This window comes from Carassius carassius, chromosome 2 (assembly GCF_963082965.1).
Source record: "Carassius carassius chromosome 2, fCarCar2.1, whole genome shotgun sequence".
NCBI lineage: Eukaryota > Metazoa > Chordata > Actinopteri > Cypriniformes > Cyprinidae > Carassius > Carassius carassius.
Window position 1 is genome coordinate 47335805 of NC_081756.1, and position 17721 is coordinate 47353525.

The 17721-nt window shown below is 32.8% G+C and overlaps 1 protein-coding gene across 3 annotated transcripts in view; it reads right to left on the reverse strand.

Annotated features, from left to right (window-relative positions):
* Positions 1-17546, reverse strand: part of aco1 (aconitase 1, soluble) — a 109554-nt gene extending 92008 nt beyond the window's left edge. The window contains exons 1-19 of one of the 3 annotated variants that reach the window (XM_059517990.1): positions 14181-14389; positions 12701-12834; positions 12401-12569; positions 12181-12318; positions 10401-10470; positions 10119-10302; positions 8817-8956; positions 8525-8696; positions 7758-7858; positions 7516-7632; positions 6338-6497; positions 5119-5254; positions 3933-4017; positions 3703-3859; positions 3470-3594; positions 3249-3353; positions 1892-2034; positions 1589-1736; positions 813-935 (exon numbers count right to left, since the gene is read on the reverse strand). In XM_059517990.1, the coding sequence (XP_059373973.1) occupies positions 813-935; positions 1589-1736; positions 1892-2034; positions 3249-3353; positions 3470-3594; positions 3703-3859; positions 3933-4017; positions 5119-5254; positions 6338-6497; positions 7516-7632; positions 7758-7858; positions 8525-8696; positions 8817-8956; positions 10119-10302; positions 10401-10470; positions 12181-12318; positions 12401-12569; positions 12701-12797 (2370 nt within the window). In that variant the 5' untranslated portion in view covers positions 12798-12834; positions 14181-14389. Of the gene's footprint in view, positions 1-812; positions 936-1588; positions 1737-1891; positions 2035-3248; positions 3354-3469; positions 3595-3702; positions 3860-3932; positions 4018-5118; positions 5255-6337; positions 6498-7515; positions 7633-7757; positions 7859-8524; positions 8697-8816; positions 8957-10118; positions 10303-10400; positions 10471-12180; positions 12319-12400; positions 12570-12700; positions 12835-14180; positions 14390-17434 lie in introns of those variants that run through there. The other 2 variants (XM_059517981.1, XM_059517971.1) reach the window with 2 other exon arrangements.
* Positions 17547-17721: the final 175 nt, after the last annotated feature.

The window sequence follows — 17721 nt, forward strand, 5'->3', positions numbered from 1 at the left end:
TCAAGTGTATGTCAACTGCAATTAAGTGAAAATATTTTATAGTTTAAATTTGTATTAAAAGCAATTAGCTGAACTTCAAATGGTTTTTCACCAATCAAGTAGGGCTTCAGTGCATCTTCATAATGTATGTAATTTTATAAATACTCTTATTGTCTTCAAAATCTCGTTAAAGTGCTGCTGAATGTACTGACGAGCCTTTACGATAAACTAAAATATACTTAAATGTCATTTTTTTATTGAAACGTGTCATGTATTTAAATATATTTGTAATTAATTACACATCTGTAGTTGCAGTTAGATTTAAAATGTATTAAGTGAAATATTAAACAACACACTATAAAGTTATAATTAAGTAATTTGCATGTGCTTTATTATGTTAGTAACAAAAATAATTAGACTTTAAAACACAACAAAGATTATTGAAACAGTGATTAAGTGTACTTTACAGTAAAATGTAATTTGACGTGTTCCTAAATACAAGAAAGTGAATACAAGAAGTGTCTCTTTAAGTCACTTAAGAAGCCTTTTATTACACTAAAGTTACATTATCTACAATACGCAAGTACAGTATTTTAAAAATACTGAAGTACACTACATGCACATTTTATACACTTAAGCACACTTGATTGCCAATAAATTAAATGTGATATGTACTGGAAGCTTCTTTTTCTCCCATACATGTGGCTTCCAGACAGAAATCGATCATCTTGTCCAAGAAAACTACAATCTATTTCTCTACCAGAAACTAATTTATGTATAAATGTCACAGTAAATGATTTTGTAGGAACATTAGAAGATGTATAAAGTCTCACCAGCAGGAAGGGCCCTTTAGCCGCCCAATCTCTAGAGCTTCCCGATCCGTACTCTTTACCCGCCAGAATCAAGAGAGGATGACCAGCCTGCTGATATTTCTCTGCAGCATCAAACACATCCATCTGACCAAAAAAAAAAAAAAAAAAAAAAAAAACACACACACACACAAAAAATAAATTAGTAAAAAAGTGAAAATTGCAATGGATACACACGCACACTAGGGTTGCCAACTTCAGAAAAGAAAAAACCAAAAGATAATCGTGGCTCATTGTAGGAAAATAAGCACCGAATAAGGGACACTTAAAATATTTTAACTGTCATTTCAGTGTCTGCAGTTAAGCGTGTGTAAAAGGTGTTAAAAAGGTTCTCAGACATAACCTATTTAAGTACATTCTAATTCCAAAAAGTATTTTAATGTCAGAAAATCTGAAAGCAGAACAACTGAATGTCTATGAAACATCAGTCAATTAATCGTTTTTTTAAATTCTGAACTAAAATTTTGTTGCAACCATGTACTGTATAAATGAATGGACATGCATAATTCAATTAAAGACAGCTTGGAGAAATTGTATTTGCTGCTTTTGATTCTTTATTGGTCATTTTGTGTGTTAAAAATTAGGTCCAAGGTTAAGAATATGTTATACAAGGTTATTTAAATGTGAAATGTTTTTCTGTCTTTAACAACATCAACTAAAGACAACTTGTGTTTTTGATTACACCTTCTCTGGACAGTTGGCAAACCCTAATACATGCATATAATAAATGAGTTTCACACCGTCTCCCCTGTAGGAAGGTAGATGGTACTTGGTGCTTGCTTGTTTATAAATTTGTTAAAAAGGCGGATGTTGGCAAATGTGCCTCGAGCCATGACGGCATCATTCCCTCGACGAGAACCATATGAATTAAACTCCCTCGCGGTGAGTCTAGGAATAGAAACAATATCATGTTACACAACGTAAGGCACATCTCATTTTAAAGACCATATAGAGCTGATTTGCACAGACATCACACAGAGATGAGGTGAGTAACAGCTTGAATTGAAAGTGAAAGTGGCGTGTAGACAAGCAGTGAGTCTCACCCGCGGCTGGTCAGGTATCGTGCCGCAGGACTGTTACGAGCAATGTTTCCTGCAGGCGAGATGTGGTCCGTGGTCACAGAATCTCCCAAATTGAGCAGCACATACGCATCTGTTATGGAGGCTGGTGTCTGCAGCTCCTGGGTCTAAAAATGCAACAGCAAAGGAACTTGTTTATAGTTTTTGCCAAACCTTGTGAAAGAGAACAGTATTGAATGTGCACTTGCAATGTACTTAAAATCTTAAAAGTGTATTTAAAAAAAAAAAAAAACCTGCACTTGCTTATAATATTGATGAAATAAAAGGCCACTTAAGTAACTTAAAGAGATGCTTTCATAACCTTTTCTTAACACACTTAAGTACACTTTTAATATCAAATTTAATTTTAACTTAAGTACACTTAATCATTATGTTTTAATAATCTTTGTTGTGTTTAAAGAAGTATATTACTTTGATGTGCAACTAACATAATAACACACATGCAAAGTACTTATTTATAACTTTATAGTGTGTAGTTTAATATTACATTTAAATATTTTAAATGTACTAAATTGCAACTACAAATTTGTAAATACAAATATATTTAAATACATGACACACGTTTCAATAGAAATGACATTAAAGTATATTTTAGTTTACCATAAATGCTTGTCAGTATATACAGCAGCACTTTAATCATATTTCAAAGACAACAGAAGGATTTATGAAATTACACATAAAAGATATACTTAAGTCGTACTTTAAAAAGCACTTTAAAGTTCAGCTCATTGCATATAAATTTTACCTATAATACACTTCTATTTAATTGCATTTAAGCGTTTTAAAACATTACATTAATTTCACATATAATATATTCTTTTAAAGTGTACTATTTCAACATAAGTACTCTTTTTAAAGTATGCTAAAATCTATTAATTGTGATGTACCCTAAAAAGGGTACATTTTTTTGGAAATTAGATAAATACATCATCCAAAAGCTGAATAAATATGCTTTCCATTGACGTTATGGTTTGTTATGATCTGACAATATTTGAAAATCTGGAATCTGAGGGTGCCAAAAAAATCTTAATATTTGAAAAATGCATTTAAAGATGTCCAGATGAAGTTCTTAGCAATGCATTTAGTTTTAATATATTTACGGTAGGCAATTTACTAAATATCTTCATTGAACATGATCTTTACTTAATGTCCTAATGATTTTTGGCATAAAAATTTTGACCCATACAACGTTTTTTAGGCTATTGCTACAAATATACCCCAGCGACTTATGACTGGTTTTGTGCTCCATTGACACTTTTTTTTTTATTAAGGTATAGTTATAATAATGAAAAAAAAAAAGAAAAACAATGGTATACATTACCAGTCCATCAAAGAAAGGAGGGGATTTAATGTAAGTAGAATTAGGATCCCAGGTATACAGCTTGTCAGAAGGAGCTTTCAGTAAGTTCCAGCGTTCATTCACTTTCTGAATATAAAAACATTTAAATATTAAGAACTCAATGTGTTCAATGCAGAATGATGCGCTTTGATATCTGAACATTGTTTTGATTTATAAAAGAGGAGTTATTAGGTCAGCAGTACCTCAACTTTCTCATACACCTCCTTAAACATGGCAGGAATGACAAACTGTCTCTCCACCACCTGGATCTCCTCCCGCGTGGGCCAGATGTCCCTCAGGAAAACCTCTTTTCCCTGAGAGTTCACGGCTGCATGAAAACAGGCCAAGAAACATGGGCAGTGTTCACGTTTTTAAAAGAACAACTACCTTCGGCATGTAAAAGAGCGAGATTTAATGCCTGGTAAACACTACTCACCCAAAGGCTCTTTTTCAAAATCTATTCTCACTGTGCCTGCTATAGCATAGGCGATGACCAGAGGAGGAGAGGCCAGGTAATTGGCCCGTGTGTTAGGATGGACGCGACCCTCAAAGTTTCTGTTTCCAGACAGGACACCCGCAGCAACCAAATCACCCTGAGACAGAAATAAATCACAAACTCTTCTGAATCCAAAAACATCTTAAAACGGAGAGTAAAAGCTTGTTTACTTTAGTAATCGCATCTACAACCGGCTCTGGAAGGGGTCCACTGTTTCCAATGCAGGTCATGCAGCCGTAACCAACAACCTCGAAACTGAAGATGCACAAGTGTTGTTACTGTTAACTAAAACTATTAAAAATGTTAATTTTGAATTTGCTACTTGAAATAAAGTTGACATAAAATACAAACATAGAATGGAAAAGTAAAAAATAAAAACGTTAACAAAAATCGAAATGTCATCTTGGCAACAAACTGAAGTAAATAAAATTACTAAAGATAACAATTTTACTAAATTGTACTAAAACATATACTGTAAATAAAACAAACAAAAAAACTAATAAATACAGTAAAAACTGTGCTTATATATAAAAACCATTAACAAAAACAAAACTTAAGACACTAAAACTTAAAAACTAACTGAAATAAAAATAAGTTCAAGCTGAATGACCAGGTAAAGCTAAACTTTAAATAAATATACCGGTAAATATAAATTAAAATAAAATAAAATAAAAATATAAGATTGAAAATAAAAAAACAAAATTTTAACAAAAATCTGAAATCTTGTCTTGGCAACAAACTGAGGTACTGAAATTACGAAAACAACTATTTTATATTATTTTATTTTATATTATATATATATGTATATTGTATATATATATATATATATATATAAACCTAATAAAAACAGTAAAAACTGTGCTTGAATAAACACCAAGAAAAACCAACTTGAGACACGAACATAAAAACTAACTGAAATAAAATAAAAGTTCAAACTGAAGGCCTAAAATGTCCAGGTAAAGCTAAAAAATGTAATAAACATTAAAGCTAAATATATATATATATATATATATATATATATATATATATATATATATATATATATATATATATATATATATATATATATATATATATATATATATATATATATATATATATATATATATATATATATATATATATATATATAATTTGATATAAAATGAAAAATTACTAAAACTTAAACTAAAATTAAAATGAAAACCCAACATATAAAAATAAACGCTAATTCAAAATATTAATAAACTATGTGTCAAATAAGTCATGATTCGGGTACAGAGCCCGTTTTATTTTTGAAGCTCCTTTAAAACCACATGAATTATATTTATATGAAGGAACGCTGAAATATTTCACTGACAGTGAGGCGCTGCTCACCCTAACTGTGAGAGGAAGTCCATGACCCCGCTCTCTTTAAGGTAGTATGTGACCACTCCACTGCCTGGAGACAGACTGGTCTTAATGTACGGCTTGACACTGAGACCAGCCTTTACAGCCTTCTGCGCCAACAGACCTGACACACATACAGAAAAACATTAAATACATCTCCAACCATAAAGTATTTATAATGGGCCTCAAAAATGGGAAACAGGTCATTTTTGAAAAACTAATGCCAAATATAATATCATATATTTAGGATTACAAAACAAAGAGGCTTTTGTTACACCAGTGTTTTGGCACAAATGCATGTAAGTTGGTAAAAGTTGCCAAATTTGACCGATGCAAAGACAGACAGGTTGCAAAACATGCCCTCATCCTCCAAAACCATAAATATGCAAGGTAAAAGAAAACAATCTAGACAACATTAAATGAGGGTTTACTTGAAACAAGAAAAATCATGCTTTGGTCAAATCAATCATGACATAATTGTTAAAAGAAAAATAATTATAAGATAAAAATTACAATGATTTTATACAAAGTCATAAGTAGAAACTGGCTAAAGTCTGATAATTTTGTAATAAATGTAATGTAATGATTAAGACTGCCACATTTTAGAATATTTGTCATAATCATGACTTTGTCATATTTATTGCTTAAAAAGCAGAAAGTATGACCGTCTCATAATTTTGAATTAAATAACACCGATTTCTGATTATGACTCAATTTCAAATCATAACTACGACATAAAACAATCACTACTTTGTCATAATTGCTTATGTCTGATTTATATCATATCATGGTAATATTTTTGACTATCATGTGTCAAAATCCATTATTCACAAGAATAAACATGACTTGTGTTGACCACAATGTGCTTAATGTTGTTGCATGAAACCGCTGAAATTCAAGAGACATTTAAAAACCAAATTAAAATAAATAAATCTAAAAACCAAGATTTTCTATTCTCCCATTCGGGTAGTTAAAGCGATGCTTCACCCATTAATTATTTATATTTTTGATGTGATCAAAAGGATGAGTAATTAACTTTTTGGGTGAACCATCCCTTTGATATCATTAAGAATGATATGGAGAAAGAGTCATATGGACTACTTCGATGGTGTTTTTGGAGCCCCATTTCCATACACTTCTGAAATATGGAAAAGAGCCATCTGTTAACCATTCAATTGGGATGGCATCCCATTGGACAGACATGTACCTGCTCCCAGCATGACTGAGGGGTTACTGGTGTTGGTGCAGCTGGTGATGGCTGCGATGACCACGGATCCGTGAGACAGGGAATACTCCGCTCCATTAAACTGGAAAGGCACTTGAACATCATGACGCTCAGGAGCCACCTGGAATCCTTTGAAGCCTTGCTGTACACAACACACACAGACAGTGATGGAGATCATGGGTGAGCATGTCTCTAGACAAGAACGGCTGCTTCAACACCGATGAAAGCAAAATTTGTTAATGTTATGACATTACTGTTATGTCCATAGTTCATGCATATTAGCTTTTAGGCCATCTTTTAGGCCAACTCCTAAAGTTAACAAAATTAACTTGACCAAACTATATACACACTTGATACATTTCAAAAGGAAATATGTGGAGGAATGAGCTTCCAGATATTCCTGTAGTGACAAAATAATAAAATAAAAATAATCATGCTTTGGTAACTATTACATAAAACAAATATTCTTAAAAATGTTAAAAGGTCCAACAAAAATGTATATTTATGAAATAAATAATGACGCCCATAATTTTTTTACTTTATATGAAATAATTAGGACGCTTGTAAATTGTTTTGTAATAATGTGAAGTTTTATGTCAATTTTCAGTTTTTGTAATAATTTTGACAGTCAAAGGGATTGTTTCATTGTTATAATATCAACTTTTATGTCATAATTGTGACTTTGTCATTGTTTCGATTTTGTTATGTAAATAATTACTGGATAATTATGACTGTCGCAATGACTTTGTGTCATAATACATTTTTTTTGCCAATTGTGACTTTTTTGTGTTACTTGGTCATAATTATAGCCATTTCATAATTTTGATATAATGACTATCGCAATTTTGACTATCTTAATAATTTCACCATGTTTTTGTGTCAGTTTCAATTTATGTCAGCATATTTATGCAAATAATTTTGTCAATTTTTTTTTACTTTTAATTTCATTATTTTGGCTGTCAAATGGACTTGCGTAACATAATTATGACTTCATATCTCATAGTGTCAACTTCTTATCTCATGATTTTGACTTATGTCATAAATATGTTTTACCAAAGTTTGATTTTCTTTTTCATGAAGAAAAATACTGCTGCATTATCTCTAGATTGAGAGGGAGTGTGTGTCCTGTGTGTCTTCTCAGGTGTTTCTGTGGCATATACCTTGGCCCCTAAACATGTTTTAAAGTCCTGCTTCATCTCTGACACAGCCACTTTGTCATGTGGCCGTTTGGGACCACTGCAGCAGGGGACGACCGCACCGAGGTCCAACTCAACAACCTGCGTGAGGAAGAATGAGAGAAAGATGAACAGCGATTATTAAAGAGGTTCAGACAGCAGCGACTGGCGCTGATTTATCAGTCAACAGCAGATCTGTGAGAATGTGTTGAATTTAGGTTTGGTACCTGAGTGAACTGTGGATCCTCAGTTGTGTTGCTGTAGTCTCTGAACATGCCCACCGCTCTCAGATACTTTTCTATGTAATTCAGCTTCTCTGTGTCCCTCCCTTAAAAACACATAGGAATAAAATGTACTGTATAAACAGTGAGAGTTGCCAACTTACTTATAGAAAGTAAAGAAACTCAACCTTTTTGGAGCACAGCAGAATGTAGTTCCTCTTGTAAAAAAACGAAGGGTGCTTAATTGTATTTCTCTTAACTTGTAGTGCTCTTAAAATGTTTACAGTATTTTTTTAAAAATCCATATTGCAGATAATTTGATATTAATGAAATAAAAGGCCACTTAAGTGGCTTAAAGACAGACATTTTCATGACAAATGTACTTAAAATGTTCAATGTATGTACATGTTTTAAATGTATACATTTACATTAAACTATATTTTAGTTTACCATAAATGCTCGTCAGCACATATTTCAAAGACAACTTAAGTAATTCTGGAATTAAAATAAATATGCACCTAAGTGGGTCAAAAAGCATTCTAAAGTTCAACTAATTGCATAGATTATTAATTTAAAATTTAATACATATTAAATCACAGTTAACATGCAAACTAAAATTCTGGAAACATTACATTCAGTTTGCACTTAAGTATATTCTTTTAAAATTAAATTATTTCAATGATAAGTGCTCTTTTTATAGTTATGCTAAAGTGTACTTCTTTTTTAACAAGGTTTAGAAGCTTTTAAAACTGATCAGGGAGAAGTTAACCTACCCGTCTGATTAAGATAATGAATGCTGATCTGGTCTACAGGGAAGAAGGCAGCGGTGGCTCCATACTCAGGGCACATATTAGCGATAGTAGCACGGTCAGCGATAGACAGCTGAGCAACACCAGGGCCGAAAAATTCTACAAATTTTCCAACCACACCAACTTGCCGCAAATGCTGCGCAGAGAAAGCAGTAAAACAAAGCAACTTGGTTTCTAAACATCCAACAAAACCTGAAGCTTATTTGGAGTAGAAATACTTTCACCCTAAAATTCAGATATGGCAAGAGTTGCATACCTTGGTGACAGTAAGCACTATGTCAGTGGAGGTGATAAATTTGGTGGGTGTCCCCTGTAGTTTGTAACCAATGACCTCTGGCAGCACCATGCTGATTGGCTGACCCAACATGACCGCCTCTGCCTCGATACCTCCAACACCTGCTCCAAAAGATCGCAGCTTAAATCTCAGCTCAACACTTAGCATTTACTGTTTTACTGAATTTCCCTTTTTCTTTATTTATAAGCCCAACAATGATACACAATTTAACTTTCTTTTTTCCCAAAATAACTAAAAAGTAACAAAAAGGTCTAAATAATGAGATACAAAGTCATAGTGACAAAATAAGTCAAAATTATGTCATAAAAGTTGACATTGTAATATTTACAACTTATGCATTATGGCTTTTACATACAATGTTAAAATTATTAGATACTATATAATTTACAACTTAAGTCAAAATTATGACATTGTCATTACTATGACTTATAAAATGTTTTAATTATGAAATAAAAAGTTTAAATTGATACATGTGACATGCATATGACCTACACATTAAATGCAAACATTTTGAAATCCAAATTATGAGATTTATTGACTTTCATGTCAGAATTATGACTTCTCATAATTTAATCTTGTGGCATAGTTGTGACTTATCTCATAATTTGGACATTTGATGTATGTTGAAATACCCAAGTCATAATTCCAACTGTACTGACTTTCATGTCAGAATTATGATGTAGTTAGAATTAAGACTTGTGTATTTCGACTTGTACATTAAATGTCAAAATTGTGAGATACTAAGTCATAACTATGCCATAAATTGAAATTATGAGATGAGTCATAATTATGACATGAACTGCCATAATTATGACATGGCACAATTATACATTATGATAATTAGGCATGATGATTTACAGATAACATGTCATAATTATGAAATATCAAGTCATAATTATGAGACAAGTCATGGTTATGATAATTTCAACTTTTTATCTCATAATTATGACTGAGCACCTCAAAGATTTTGGAATTTTATACACCGTATGTCATAATACTAAAGTCATAATTATGAATACATTATGGCAATTTTGACTTTTTATCTCATAATTATGACTGAGCATCTCAAAGATTTGGGAATTTTATACACAGTATGTCATAATACTTAAGTCATAATTATGAATACATTATGACAATTTTGGCTTTTTATCTCGTAATTATGACTTGAAGCTTATTCACACCTAGAATGATAAATGTAAAAGTAATGAAATATATATTTCAAACAATGAAACTTGTGGTGATTCTCGATGAGTTTACACTCACCCCAGCCCAGCACTCCCAGCCCATCAATCATGGTAGTGTGGGAGTCCGTTCCCACCAGACTGTCCGGATAGTAGTAACCATCACGCTCAAACACCACCCTGGCCAGGTATTCCAGATTGACTTGATGGACTATTCCTGAGCCCGGAGGAATGATCCGCATGTTCTGGAATGCTTTAGAACCCCACTGTGGACCAGTACAATTAGTTCTAAAGCCATCTTCATTATCATATCTTGTAGTCTCAAACAACATCAAATATGTCAAATACAGAAGGGGAAAATTACCTTTAAAAACTCAAATCGTTCTCGGTTCCTTTCAAATTCAAGGTCTTGGTTTTTCTGAAGGCTGTCAGACCTTGAAGAATGGAAAAGGTAATAAACTTTTGTACTGGAAGTTAAAGGAGAGCAAACCCCAAGACAAGCGCTTCAAGTGACATTTTAGTGGTAGTTTTCATTTTTAGTTGTGACCGTAACATTTTGGGAGCGCTTAAGGACAGGGCCCCCAAATAATTTAAACAGCTACACTTATGAAAAAGAAGGGTGCTTAATTGTACTGAATGTGCACTTGTAGTGTACTTCAAGGGCCCTATTTTAACGATCTGAAACGCAAGTGTCAAAGCGCAAGTAACTTTGTGGGCGGGTCTCGGCGCTGTTGCTATTTTCCCGGCGGGATAAACGGCTCTTGCGCCAGGCGCAAATCTAAAATGGGTTGGTCTGAAGTAGCTTCATCATTCATAGGTGTGGTTTGGGCGTTACGTGAAATAAACCAATCAGAGCATCATCTCACATTCCCTTTAAGAGCAGGCGCGCTTGTTCTAAAGCGGATTCCTATTATAACGGCGGATTTGCCAGACGCGCGCAAGGAGCGGTTCACAGCCAAGGAGAGCAACGTTCTCGTCAGGGACGTTGGGGATGGAGAAACCCACCCAAAATAACTTCGGTTAAAAAGGCGTATAATCATTTGGGTAAATGTGTAAGCTAGATGTATGCTTTTATAATAAATTGTCTATCTATCTATCTATATGTCTATCTATCTATCTATCTATCTATCTATCTATCTATCGTAATAATGTATGATTTGCAAAAATGATAACTGCTGCTTCTGTGTAGATGAGAGAATCGTGCGCCGGAACACGCCTCCTTTTTTGCGCTGAACCGCCCAGGGAGCGCAAGTTCATTCCCTAGTTTAGCGACGTGCTTCTGTGGAGGGAAAAGCGCGCTTTGCCCGGGTGCAAAATAGGAATGACACATGCGTCGGTGTACAAAGTCAATTGCGCTGGGTGCAAGATAGGGCCCCAAATCTTAATAGTGCATTTAAAAAAAACTTGCAGATGATATAATATCAGTGACGTCAAATTAAAAGTTTAACTTTAAAATACATTTTAAATCATTGTTTTATAATATATCAAATAATCTTTAAAGTACAACACTTATTTTGATGTGTTGTTGACTAACATGCTAAAGCACATTTAAAGAACTCCTTTATAATTTTAACTGTAGATTGTTATTCAATATTAAATGTAAAGTTAATATATTTTAAAATGTACAAAATTTTAAAATACATGACATACAAGTTTCAACTGGAATGACATTAAAGTATATTTTAGTAATTCATGTCTTAACATTCAGCAGTACAGTTTAACCATATTTCAAAGGCAAAATAAATAATTATAAAAATTACATATAAAAATGTGCTTAAGTCCTACTTAAGTGGGTCAAAAAGCACTTAAAATTCAGCTAACTGCATTTAATGCATTCGGTTTGAACATATAAATTACCAAAAAACTAAATCTCTTCTTTCTTTTTTTTCCCTCAAAGTATGCTAAAGTGTACTTCTTTTTCACAGTGATGTCATTTTCTCATGCCCTGTTGTCTACGATTGATCTGTGTTCTTGATTTAGATTTAAGAGATGGAAAAATAAGTTGTAGAAGGCAAGTACTCTTGAAATGTAATCAGTAACACAACTTGAACATATTTCAAACATTTCAGCATGAGAACTCAGCACATGAAAACAAACATCAAACAGAGACTATTTTACATTTCCGTCAAGTGGCAAAGACCTACTTCCTGTTGAAGTCAACCTGAATGGAATGATCTATGACGAGGTCTGCCGGACAAACTGGATTAATCTTCTCCGGGTCACCCTGTAATTTTTTCACTGCATCACGCATGGCTGCAAAGTCGACCACCGCTGGAACACCCCTGTTTACAGAGAACAAACAAGGAGACGTATGTAACCTAAAGATGAAAAGCAGCAGTTTATGGAGACCCAGTTAAAACCTACGTGAAGTCTTGCAAGATGACGCGAGCCGGTCTGAAAGGCACCTCCACGGTCTGACTCTGCGTCACCTTCCAGTTGAGGACTTTCTCCACATCCTCTTTCTTCACCAGGAACCCATCACAGTTCCTCACCGCAGACTCCAGCAGCACACGGATGGAGAAGGGAAGCTGGTCTTCAAAGAAAGGCATAGAGAAAGACACAGTCATGTCTCTACTCTAGTCATTTTCCATACAATAACACTGCCAGAAGAACAGTTGCTGTAACTTTCATTCAACAATTCACAGACACAAAGTACTGTCTTACCATATCTGGGGTCCTTAAGCTTTTTAAGGTTGAAGAACTTGTGATCGGGCTTCTGGGGGTCCAGAGGCTCAATGATGTGTGCATAAGGGTTCGTCATAACTAAAAACAAGCTTCTTCACTGCACACTCTTGAACCTTAAATTGAAAAGAAGAGAAAAATCCTAAGTAATGCCATGCTGAGACATGTACATGAGATCACAAATGTTTAAGTTATGATGTGAGAAAATTATGGTATTATACAAACATTCTATTGTGTTTTATTTGTATTAAATGTGCACTTGAAGTATACTATCTTACATTTTATTTTTTAATTTAATTAAATAAAGACAGTTAAACGTAGGCCTATTTTCATGACTGTTTCTTAACACACTTAAGTACACTTTTAAAAGGTGCACTTTGTTACAGTATCAAAAGCTTTACTTTAAAGTACATTTGAATCATTATTTTAATAATCTTTTGTTGTGCTTTAAAAAAATTACACTTATTTTGATGTGATCGATTGAACAGACTTAAGTACTTGATTATAATTTTAACTGTAGTGTGTTATTTGAAATTACATTAAGTTAAAGTTAACTTGCAACTTCACCGTTACAAAAGTCTAATTACAAAGATATTTAAAAATATAGTTTGGTAATAAACAATAGTTCGGTCCCACTTCAAAATAGTTGTCTTTAAATACTATGTACTTAAGTAAAAAATAAATGTAATTGTTAGGTACAATGTACTTCTAGTAATCGTGCTAAATTACAAAACACTTTTGCTTCTATTGAGGAGAGATACGAGCAAGGTTAGGGATAGATTAGGTTTAAGCGTGGGTTAATGTGTAGGGGTAGAATAATTACAGATGTAATTACAAGAAGGTATTTTTAAAGATAAGTACAATGTTAAAATGTACGCACACAGTAGTTGCACAATATCAGATGATTAATTTAAATGTAAGTAATAAGTCACTTAACATAAAGGGGTCCAGTAGTTTTACCTATAGTGTGTTATTCAATTACATTCATTACATTTACAAGTTAATACATTTTAAATGTACTAAATAGCAACTCCACCATTATAAATGTGTTATACAAATATATTTAAATACATGACATACAAGTTTCAACAGAAATTACATTTAAGTATTTTAAGTTTACCATAAATGCTTGTCAGTGCATACAGCAGTACAATTTAACCATATAAGACAACAGAATTATGAAAGACGTACTTAAGTCCTACTTAAGTGGGTCAAAAAAGAACTCTAAAATTCAGTTAATTGCACTGAATATTAATTTAATCTAAAAAACATTAATTTGATTGAGATTAACATTTAAATAAGTGTCAGAAAACATTACTTTCAGTTCACACTTAAGTTTATTCTTTAAAAGTATTGTTTTTCCATAATAAGAACTCTTTATAAAAAGTTTTTTTTTAGCAAGTTCAACCAGTATTTGCAGCACACTTAATCTTAAAAAAAAAAAAAAAAATTATAACTACACCTTTGATCCTGTTCTGAACGGCAGGACAATTTCCCCACATAAAATCCAGAATATCTCCAAAAATATCAAAATCTCTTATCCTGGCCCTCCGCTTCTGCAAATGAGAGCTTGGATTGTTTCTCCGCCTCTATTCAAGACCAAAGGAACGGGAACTTCCCAGAATTAAGAGGCTGGTACGTGACAGCCAGGACAACACCATCTGAAGCACCAGAGATCAAGGAGGCAAAGCTTTATAACTGGTTTAAACAGAAGCTGCATGTTGACAAATCTCCAGTTTACATCACAGCCTTGTTATCTGTTGGGTCTTACAGAAATCAGTTTCATGCAATGAGATAAACATGCCCCTCTCCAAAACCGTCACAGATAATGAAATGCATGGTATTTGTCTTGGATTCAACGCAACAGTAAAAGAAACTCATACGAGTCGGGAGATTTGGAGATGTTTTGGACTGGCTGTGATGCATCAGGTGAGCGCTCAGACCACAAGAGTCAGAAAGTAAAGCCAACTCTTTCTTCACAGCAGTGTCCTAATGTTTCAAATCAATCCATTTATATCCAAGTGATGTCTGCTTATAGGTCATGATTATACTATTGTGGCCCTATGAAATCCATTTAATTTTTTCCCAAATTCAGTTTTATTTTTTTCCAAATTCCGTTTTTCCATTTAAATTTTTCTGGATTCCATTTTTAATGGTTAAATCTAAAAAGCAAGTCTAATTAATTAAAATCTTAACATTTATACATTTTCACAACAATGATTTAACAGTTTAACAAAAATTAAGTTTAGGGCCCTATGAAATGTTTTATTTTTTCTTCACCATATTTTTTTTTATTACCTAATTCTGTATTTTAGCACGTCTAATTATTTAAATGCATAAAAACAACTTAATTTATTCACATTTTTCTTAAAATAGCCTTATGAATTTTGTTATTTTTCTCAGAAATCCTGTTGTGCATTTACATTTTTCTGGTTAGCAAATGAAGGCATGAAACATTCATTACATTTTTCTTTTAATTATTGAAAATTAAGCAAACTTAATTTTTTTGTAAACAAAGGGGATTTACTATTAAAAATAAAACGGAAGAAATGTTTTGTGTTTATTCCTTAAAAAAAATATGTTTTTCATTTTAGTAGTAATAGTAGTGGGCTATGTGCATTCTGCTGAACAATAGTAATAAATTTCTGGCAAATACTTAAAAGTACTAAAATTTCTAAAACTCGAACAAAAATAAATGTAAAAATAAATACAAATATAAAAGAACTACTAATAAAATGACAAAGGCACATAGAATTATTTAAATTTAATTAAATCGAATTATGTAAGCCAATTCTAAATATTAATAAAAAGTATAAATCATGTTTTTAGTACATAAATATTAAAATTACATTGAATATGAGCAACACTTGTTCAATAATATAGTGGCTGGTACTAATATATAATACAATTTGATGCTCCTGAATGAGAAACAGTCCAAATATAATAACATTATTATTTTTAAATTATAAGAAAAAATGGCTAGCAATGCCAAGGTCATGAGTTCAATTCCCAGGGATTGCATGAGCTGATCATATGAAGACACTGAATGCAATGTAAATGACTTTGTATGGTGGCTTTCACTTCAAGAGTCTTTAGCCATATTCAAACTATTTTTTTTGCCAGCACCTTACCAATTAATACTAGCACTTAAATATCTTATTTGCTTCTACTGTCCTCTTTTTTTTAAGTCGCTTTGGATAAAAGCATCTGCCAAATTATTAAATGTAAATGTATCAAATGCAGCGGTAAAGAACAACTATAACCAACCTGAGGAGGAAGACAGATTCACAGCTAATTATTGAGGGCTAGACGCCATCTTTACGTTTTTTTAATGTTTTATATGCCTCAAAGCCTTAAATATGATCATTCTTGTACAAGGGACAAGAATGATCATCCAAAAAATGTAAAGGGATCTTTATAGATTCTTGCATTGACTTCATTTATACTGTGAAAACTTAATATTATATATTATTTGCTTGTATATTCATTTGAATCCAAATTAGTTTTTTATGTAAATAAAATGTATACATTTTAGATCCAAACAAATACAAAAACAGATTGATTAATTAATGAACTGTTATTATTTAAATGTATTTGTTTATTCAGTACTCGTTTTTTCTTTGTTTTTGTTTTAATCTAAATAAAAGAAAAAATTAACACCTAAATAGATTTTATTTATTTGCTTTTTTATTAAGTACACATTCATTTACTTATTTATTTTAAAGTAATTTTATTTGCTTATTTGAATCTAAATCTCTCTCAATCTAATTCAAACAAACACTAAAAGTATTGATAATTTTGTGTGTGTGTTTGAATCTAACTAAATAACATTTATTGAAATACATAAAAATAAGTAAATAAGTGCAAAGATAAAGTATATAAAAAAAGTAAAATATATATATATTTAAGACTTTCTCTCGCTCTCTTAATGTTTTTCACAGACCCCACTCTGAAACACTGCTGAATTAAAGTTAGACTTTGGTCAAGGTCACATCATAAGAAATGTAATTGCTCTGCAGCAGATTTTACATGTTTCAGTGATTTAGAAACACCTTACAAACAAAACATATCTGACCGTAAAATCACCAGGAAGCAGCTTTAGGTCACCCCAGTGAATCACCATCTGATATCTCAAAGCATGAGACTCAGGGCCAAGCATTATAACCTGAATGAAGGTTAATCTGAGACGATATCTGTGCATGTCCACCCAGTCTCGTGACCCAGTGCCATCGTCTGCAGACACTGAGAGTTCAGTGAGGCTGTGTGTGATAGACTCTGACTGTGAAATAATAAGGCTCTGTGTTTAGAGAATGATTTACTGAAGCCAGTGCACGAGGTCACATAAAAGTAATGCGTAAAAGTCCATTTGCGCTAACTTTACATCAGCAACTACACTATTAGCGCGTGCACTATCAATTCATTCACTGCCAGTCAGCTGATAGCTGGTTAGCTCACGTGCACTCAACCTAACAAGAGCCGAGACTGCTGAGATCTCCACTCGATCTCGGACTAAAGCACATTAAAGCTGCCTTAATGCTCGTGCTAATAACTTCAGCTGCATGCTTTTGATATGCAACAGCACAGACCTTCCCGATATTAGCCTGATAGATAGACAACTGAACAAAACCGATGAACTCTAACGCTAATAGCAGAGATGTAGATGCAGCGCGCAGTAATGCTGATGAAGCACGGTGTAACAGCTTGTTCAATGCTTACCTCGCAGTGTGTAACGTTACTGTAGTGTTAGAGTCGATTTGAGCACTGCTGTCACTAAATGTTTTTCCTCTTTAACGTTGACGTTTTTACCGTAATTGCTCTAAATGAGCGGCGTTTACACTTGCACGCGCACACACACACACACACACAACGTAACTTTTTCAGACCTGTTGATTTCCAAAACATCTGTGGCAAGCTGTTTTTGCATTACTAGTAGCCCTACCTATTTATTTATAAGTAACCCAATGACACGTGACTTTTTTTTTTTACTAGTGTCTAGTGATAGT